We start from the raw sequence: 8,758 nt of genomic DNA on the forward strand, positions 1-8,758 counted from the left end.
ATGCCAGCTCTCGGTGCTGGAGATCAAAGTAGATCTTTCCATCCTCTTCTTTTGCCTCCCCGGTTTCCTCTGCTGAACGTCCTCATTCTACCAGCTCTTGGTCCTCCAGAAAGCGTTTGATACATACACCTTTGACCTAGTAACCCAATTTGATCGGCATTGCTGAATCAAGTATTTCGCCTCAGAAATTTCGCAAAGGTACACACGTCACTAGTAGAGCTTCTTTTCCATTTGGGACAAGGCTAGTGAGCCCAAGGGTACTGGTTTCAAACTCTGTGTGGGACGGCCAGCTTCATACAGAGATGGTGGATGGCACCTCTGAATGGGCTCAGCTAACACAGGGGCACATATCTCTGCTGGTCGCTATACCGAATTAGAGCAGGGCTGGCTCAAGAACACCATAATGAAAACGATACAAATTTGTATGTATGCCTTGGGTAAGTTTTATTTCAAACGTACCCCTTTTTGTGTGATGGACATAGGCTATCTAACAAGAGAGAGAGTAGGGGCATTTGTGTTAGCCACATCTTCCTGTTTCGTGTTGGTGTCCTTAAGCACTAGACATCTCACGCCAACTTGGTTCATCTTTTAAAAGTGGTTAAAATTTTGTGGGGTTGGAGGTACTTCTGAGAAAAGATTGGTGAATTTTCTTCTGTTTTAAGTGTAATGTGAAAGTGTAAAACTTTTTGAATAATAAAACTACAGGACAATAGAATTAATAATATTTTTCAAACTGTAGATCATCACTCATTAGTGGGAATGAAATCATTTTAGTCAGCCAGAAGAGCTTTAAGAATGGACTATAAAAGTGTACAAAAATATCAGTCTATTATATGTGTTGTTCTGTGAAATATTTGCTTCTCATACATTCATAGATAATACGTGGATAGTCTAAGTTTTTCCCTTGCCTTGGGGTCAGAAATGTTTGAAAGTCACTGAAAAATCATTACAAGGGAGGGTTAACTAGGGAGAATAAAATACAAGGCTGTATTTAAGTTTAATAGTTAAAGAAAGCCTCACGTTTGGAGTGTGCTCTTCCCTGAAGAAAGTAACACACATACACAGACCACCACCACCACCACCACCACCACCAAACAAAATACAGAGCCAACTGAGGCATGTCTTTTCCTGGGGAGCTGTCCTGCTCCTGGTTCCTGGGAGGAGCAGCTCTATGACCTGGTGCCGTGTGTCCTTTTCCTGTTGCCCACAGCTAATGGCTCCAGGAGCTGACACCTTACCCTAGCTGGGCCCCCATGTGTTCTCTTCTGGGAATCTGAAATTGAGAGGTGAGTGGGGTGATGGTGTTTGCTGGAATGGGTCCTGTGGAATCACATTTGATGGCAGATAAATCTTCCTGCAAGCTTGGTGGACCGAGCTGTAAGGGCACAGAGTAAAACCAGCCTACAGGAAGGATTGAGATTAAGTGGGGATGAAGTCTACTGAGGGAGTCAGAGGAGCTGGAGAGGGAGAAGCTTCTCATCCTGATTTCTCTCTCTGCCTTCTGTTTCCTGTCTTTGCACCCCTGTGAGAGGACCTGCGGGGGCCTTTCAGTCCTGCCCCTTTACTTAAACCACTTTAAGTTGGTTTTAGTTACTCTTGATCAAAGAACTTTCACTAGGATTGGCATCTTAATTTGAGCAAACCAGAACCCAGGAATGTTGTAAATTTCCTGACCCAGCCACATTACACTGGCTTTTCTGCTGCCTGTGGTATAAGATTCTAAATTTGTTCAGCAGAAGCCACTGTTGCTGCCTCTGCAAGCCTACCCCTCAGCCAGGTGTGACCAGCACGGGCCACCACCTGCAGACCTGGGCCAGTGCCCCAGGCCTGGCTCTCAGCAGGCAAGAATGCAAAGAAAAATGTTTCTGCTTTTCACCTTGCCCTGTGCCTTCAGCTCCCCTAGGGCTCCTGACTCCAAGCATTTCTCTCGTGCTGCCCCTTTGCTCTCTCCCTTGTCTTCCCTCACAACCTGGTGCCTGCTGTGGACTTGTTAAAGACTCCACATTCACACGTGCCTTGCTGCTGAGTTCTTTCTTTTTTGACTTGTGATTGAACCTGACTTCTGTTGTGGATGCTCCTTGCCCTAATGGCTGCTGGAATGCCTGTTACCAGCTTTTGGAAAGCACTGGACTCTACTAGACAGGCTACTTGTACTGGATCTGCCAGCTCATAATCCAGGTCTGTCAAACAGAAGCAGCCATGCCAGCAGGAAATAAAAAAACACAACAACAACTATGTATGCATATATTCAATAAAAGAAACTTGTATTGATTTTCCCTATGTGCCAGGCACTGTGCTGAGCTCAAGATAGTTCCAACTTCTTGATTTTCAAAGTCCAGAATGGGAGAGAGACAGATAAGTATTTACCCCAAATTAGCCAGCTACAATTTTAAGTGTCACAAAGGACAGATGAAAGCATCCAGACCTAATTTAGCCTGGAACAGGTGACATTTAAGCAGAGATCTAAGACAAAGGTAAAAGAGGAGGCACTTAAAATGGGCAAGATGTATCTAGACAGTTTTTACAGAAGCCTCAATTGTCAAGGCCTTGTAAGGCCATAAGAGGGATTTTAACTTTTTTTTTTTTTAAAGCGGGCTCCACGCTATGTGCTATGCGTGGAGCCCAACACGGGACTTGAACTGAAAACCCCGAGATCAAGACCTGAGCTGAGATCAAGAGTTGGATGCTTAACCAACGGAGCCACCAGGTGCCCTTAGGATTTAAACTTTATTGTGAGAGCACCAGGGAGCCTTCAGAGGGTTTTAAGCAAAACCATAAATGATTGGACTGCAGGCTCCCCTGGGCTTAGTCTGAATGCACCATATGGGAAGAGTGGTCAGCCTATGCTAGAAATGATCAGAAAACCATTTATTATGGAGAGGAAAGAAATGCAAGGGTAGTTTGAAATATATCTAGAGACTGACATCAAATGCTGAGTGGCACTCTTGATTCCAAGGTGAAATGGGACCAGATAAGAATCTTCTTGAAATGTCTGCCTTTAAAAAGCTTGCTATCTATTAACCTTCTTGATATCCTGGCTAAGGTTAATAATAACACATTGCAGTTAAATAAAACTGCTCTTTTTATTTATTTCCGTATCTTCTTGATGAATTTGTTAATATACACAGCCAGATAAAATGTTAAACTTACACTTACCTGACTAACATTCAATTTTAACTTCCCTCTTGGGTACTCCTAATTTAGGATGTAAAAATTTTCAACTTATATTCATAGGCAAATAGGTAGAAAAAAATCTGTAATAGATAAGGGCATAGGAATACAAGAGGGAGAAAATGATTTGCTCAGATTTGACAGTTAAACATGTGCTGGGGGAAAGATAATGAAGTGCCTGATTTCACAGTTTTCAGTCTGGAGGTAGACTGGATTGACACCAATTGATTATTGTGAGGGGTCACGTTTGGAAAGATTATTGGGAATATGATTTTTGAGTCAATTAGGTTTACGCTTTGACCCTGTGTTTTTGGACCTATATGATTCAGTACACATTAAAAAAGATCTTTTAAGTAGAATCTGAACTCTTCTGCTTTATTTTTTAAACATCTGACTCATACACCATAAAATCTGCCCAATTAAGATATATGCTGCAATGGTTTTAGTGTATTTATGGTATAACATGTAGTGCTTTACCCGTCCCCCCTGGGGTATTTTCATTGTCCATAACTGCAGCTCTCAGACTTAAATGTAGATCACGTGTTAAATTAGAGATTTAGATTCAGTAGATTAAGGCTGGGGTTCGAGCATTTTTAACAAGCCTGGGTGGTCCTAATGCCATATTTGAACACTACCACTGGAAGTGGGAGCAGCTTCTGGATCTTTCCCCTGATTCCTGCCTATGATGAAAAACCATATTACGAATTCTTACTGCCTTGTAGGCCTGTGTGCTCCCTGAACTGGAGGCATCATTCTGGTTGGTTTCTACTGTTGCTGAGAGAGAATGAGGTCCAACCTCCTCACTTCCTTCACCTGGCCATCAATGTGCATCACAGTCTAACCCCATGCAACATTTTCAATGTTGCTGTCTTTCTCTTGTTCCCTCAGCTTTAGACAAGCTGCCTTAGTGTTCTCCAAATAAACCTTGCTCTTCGAATTTAATCCTGCTCCTCCTGCCCCTCCCTCCCATTGTGTTTCAGGTACAAGGTAGGTGTTGGAGGTAAAGACAGGAAATGACATACTCCTTGCTTCTGGGGAGATGACTCTTAGCAACAAACACACATTGGAAGCAGTGTTATTAAAATAACCACCACTTCAGGACAGCTGACCTCCTCTTCAACCAACCCTAAGTTGTTTGAGCTGGAAGAAACCTTGACTACTTGCCTGAAATAATCTTTTTTTTGTTTTTAGATTTTATTTATTTATTTCAGAGAGAACGTGTGTGAGTGTGTGCACATTGGGGGGGGGGCGGGGAGTGGGGAAGGGGCAGAGGGAGAAGCAGACTCCCCACTATGTGGGGAGCCCCGCTCTGGGCTCCATTCCAGGACCCTGCGATTGATCATGACCTGAGCCAAAGGCAGATGCTTAACCAACTGAGCCACCCAGGGGCCCCTTGCATGCAATAATCTTAACCAGAGTTTTGGAGATTAGTTTCTTAATTTAGTCCTTTTGTGAATTTCTTCCCTTCTCTACTGCTGTCAGAATCATTGCTTCTTTAGGTTACTGTCTCTTAGGTTCATTTGTTAGCTAATCAGAACCTGCATCTCTTTACTGTTGCCTTGAACTGATATTTAACTATTTGTGTGCTAATTTGTATTTCTTCTCTGTGGGCTTAGAAATGCCTTGCAATCAAAAACTGTGTATTCCACCTCTAGATCCCCATTACAGTGTCTCACCTGGTTCCTTGAACAAAATAAGTAGGTGTTTGAGGACTGTTTGTTGATTTAATGTGATGCAGTTTTCTTTGCAAATAGAAAGTACAATTAGTCTCTTAATAAATTATGTATGATGTTGGTTAATTCAATTACCAGAATATGCACATACACTTTCAGATTATTCGCTGTGGAGGAATTGTAGGGTGAGTAAATGAATCTTACTGCTTCTCTTGGAGTCTTAAATCAGTGTTAAAAAGTTTCGACTGGCTTTTGGTCCCCCACAGCTTATTATCTTTTCCAAAATAAGTACAGTATATACATTCTCTCTCTCTCTCTCTCTCTCTCTCTCTCTCTCTCTCACACACACACACACACCTATACTTAGTTGGATATCAATTAAAAATGTTTGAAGATACATGAGTTTTCATAAAATAATAAACCAGTTGCATGGATTGAAGTACTTCCTGTTTGGAATAAATGATCCATTTCTGAGAATGTGGTCAACCTAAGGAATTTATCTCCAGTTCACAGCAATAGCCATGGGGAGGAAAAGTAAGAGCCCCCCCGCCCCGTACCTTATATTATACAAATAAATCTTTATTGTGTAGATAATCAGCCAGTAATCCAGTTTCAAAGTCAGTATAATCATTTTTTCATTGTGGCAAATAACAAACTCTAAAAAATCAAACTGTATTTGTGAATGATAATTTACCCTTAATTATGTGATAGTTCATTTCTGAGAAAGTGTGTTTTACTTTATCTCACTGTGGGGAACCATTAATATTCATGTGGCTCACCCATCTCAAGTTCTTTATTTCAGGCAATTGGCTCTGAGGAAGCAGTGGTTACAGGAGAGCAGAGAGAATGCTAGGCTTAAATAAATACTTCAGAGTTTCCGTGAAGGAAAATAGGACCCATGACTTAGGAACCTTGTTGGCATTCTCTACCCCACCCCCCACATACTCTTTTTCATTAAATGAAGGAGAAGCTTAGGATAGTCACACTCCACTGTGGTGACCCATTTTCCAATAACCAGTGAACCACTGAATGCAACTCTTTGCAGTTGGCATTACGTGTACATATGGTGGAAACAAGTCACCAAGAACAGAGGTTGGAGCAAGAATTTTGACCAATACAAAGAATGCTTTGAAATAGGTCATCTTGTATTTGCTTGTGTCTTAGTCCTTTCAGGCTGCTATAATAAAATACCATAGACCGAGTGGCTTATAAACAACCAAATTCTATTTCTCACAGTTCTGGAAGCACCTTCATCTTGGTGGATTTGGTGTCTGGTGAGGGCCTCGCTTCTTGGTTCGTAGATGGCCATCTTGTCACTGTACCCTCACATGGCAGAAGGGTAGAGAAAGCTCCCTAGGGTCTCTTTTATAAGGGCATTAATCCCATTCATGAAGGTAAAAGCCCACCTTCCCAAAGCCCCACCTTCTAAAACCATCACTTTGGGCATTAGGATTTAACAAACAAATTTTGGGGAGACATAAACATTCAGTCTGTAACATCTGGCCACATGCGAACCAACAGTGTTTTATAATCATCCCCAGACCTTACATTTTGAGTTTCTTCAAGTCAGGAACCAAGAGATTATTAATATGATTAACATTTAGATTTTATTAGACCTATTAGATTTTTCCCAGTTCTGCAGATGAAGACAAAAGGCTGGCGTTGAATGACGGGCAGCATGATAGCCATAGGGTGCACCTGGTATTTGATTGCTGTGATGTTGTTTGGGATAGGAATGATAGGTACTACTATTTCTTCCCTCAGCCCTTCTCAATCCATCAAGCCCAACTTGTGAAAATTTAAACACACACCACTTATGAAAGTTGAAACACACACCCCCGTACACACACACACACACACACACACGCGCATACATGCCTCGGATTGTCCTGAATTTTGCTCACAAGCTTTCCAGCCCTGGCATTGGGCTTTCACCAGCCGTTGCCTTTTCTGGGAATGTCATCTCACCTCTATCCTGCTGTTTTGCTCTCAGTGACTCAAACTAAATTGGCAGTAGACTTTCTGAAGTTTTCTGTAAAAACATTTTTTTGGGTGGTTTTAGAATTTCCTAATTAGAGTTCGGGAATTGGATGGGAGCTATCATTTTAAATCATTTGGTGCTTTTCCTCTAGGGAAGACTTGGAAGAATATATACTTATTTCAGGATGAAGGGGGAAAAAAAGCCAGTCTAAGTTGAGTCATATAAATGAGAGGGTGCAGGAGAGAGGAGGTACTGACTGCCATCAGTATTACTCAGATGTCAGTGGTTTTATGACATGTTATTTAATGTTTACCACTGACTGTTGGATAGAGGCTATCATGCTGATTACACAGGCAGCTAACTTTTTTTTTTTTTTTTTTTTTGCTTAGGCTCCCTAGCTTGGGTTTGGTAAGATAGGACTGCTTCTAGAATTGCAGGCAAAGATAAATGCCAGAGGTCATGATAATTCCATGTTCTCTAGTTCAGCTATTAAACCAATGAATAGATTGACTCAAGTACTCAAACATTTAACTGTGTAATGCTCAGATACAGAATGAGTGACACACTCTGAAGGCAGGCACTTGTTTACCAAAAATGGCCCGGAAACACTAGAATACTCCTTCTAAACAAAGCTAACAACAATAAAAAACAAAATCCGATATCAGTAGAGGAGAATGGCTCTGAGACTCACTTACAATGTGTTCCAAAGCCAGCAACTTAATTGCAATTTCCTAAACACAATCTCATTTATGTTTTTTATACTTGAGAAATGAGGTTTATTTTTATCTAGATTTTAGACTATGTTTCTCAAAGTTTTAGGATGGAAACACAATATAGACATCATGTGTTTGTGTCAAAGGATAAAGGATTCATGAAACATTACTCACTATACTACTTGGAAATTCTTTTTTGTTGTTAGTTTTAGTCTGTTATTTTCTGTATTATTTTTATTTTTAAAATGTTTGCTAGGACCCATCAGGATGATTTAGTGATTATTAATGGTGTGATTTTTGAAAACCTTTTTATTACAAGGTCAAGGACAAAGTTAGATTTCCTCACCTTTGTTATCCTAATATCTAGAACAATGCTCAATAAATACTTGTTTCATGAAAAATGAATACCCACTACAACAGTAAATCAGTGACCCAAGGGCAATGTTGAGGGGTGAATATGAACAAAGATCAAAAGAAAAAAGAGAAATAAAAAAAGAAAGTTAGATAGACAGACTGGGGAGAGAGCAGAAGAAAGATATCTTAACCTCCACCTGCTTGCAACTGTTTTCTGGCTGTGACAGTGGGTGACATAGGGGTTCTAGGTTGCCCACTCTTTCCACTGTGATCACAGTTTATTTACAGTACTAGTTACTGTGTGACCATTTCTTTTTAATCTCCATTCCTCCAGTTATCTATTGTTGCATCAAAGAAACACCCCAAACTTAGAAACATAAAACAAAAACCCATTCTCAGTGGAAACGATTAGTTATACTCATTGATGCTCTGGGTCAGGGATTTGGATGCGGCAAAGCAAGGATGATGCCTTGCCATTGCTTGATGATGTCTGGAGTCTCGTTTGGAAAGACATAAATATCTGGGGGATGGAATCATTTAGAAGCTTCATCACTGGTATGTCTAGCCTCTGGACTGGGATGACTCAAAGGCTCAGCTCAGCTGGGACTGTAAACTGGAGTGTCTACATGTGGCCTTTGCATGTGGCTTGGGCTTCCTCATAGCATGTGTCAGTGTTCCGGGAAGCTCCCTGAGAGGGTACTTCCTAAGAGCCAGTGTTTCAAGAGAGCCAAGCAGAGGCTGCATGGCTCTTTGTGACCAAGCCTCATAAGTTCTCCGGAATCTTCTGCTATATTTGATTGCTTGAAGCTGAATAAGCCTGCCCAGATTCAAGGAGAGTGGGCAGGAGACCTTCCTCTCTATGGAAA

At 41.2% G+C, this 8,758-nt stretch overlaps 1 protein-coding gene across 9 annotated transcripts in view; it reads left to right on the plus strand.

Annotated features, from left to right (window-relative positions):
- Window positions 1–8,758, plus strand: part of ELMO1 (engulfment and cell motility 1) — a 527,822-nt gene that overhangs the window by 128,867 nt on the left and 390,197 nt on the right. Inside the window, exons 3-4 of one of the 9 annotated variants that reach the window (XM_040644099.1) lie at window positions 1,211–1,286; window positions 2,592–2,707. The exons of 7 other annotated variants lie outside the window; for them this stretch is intronic. In XM_040644099.1, coding sequence (XP_040500033.1) covers window positions 2,684–2,707 — 24 coding nt within the window. In that variant the 5' untranslated portion in view covers window positions 1,211–1,286; window positions 2,592–2,683. The remainder of the gene's footprint in view (window positions 1–1,210; window positions 1,287–2,591; window positions 2,708–8,758) is intronic. One more of the 9 variants, XM_040644100.1, reaches the window with a different exon arrangement.

Source organism: Ursus maritimus, unplaced genomic scaffold (genome assembly GCF_017311325.1).
Source record: "Ursus maritimus isolate PB19 unplaced genomic scaffold, ASM1731132v1 scaffold_3, whole genome shotgun sequence".
NCBI lineage: Eukaryota > Metazoa > Chordata > Mammalia > Carnivora > Ursidae > Ursus > Ursus maritimus.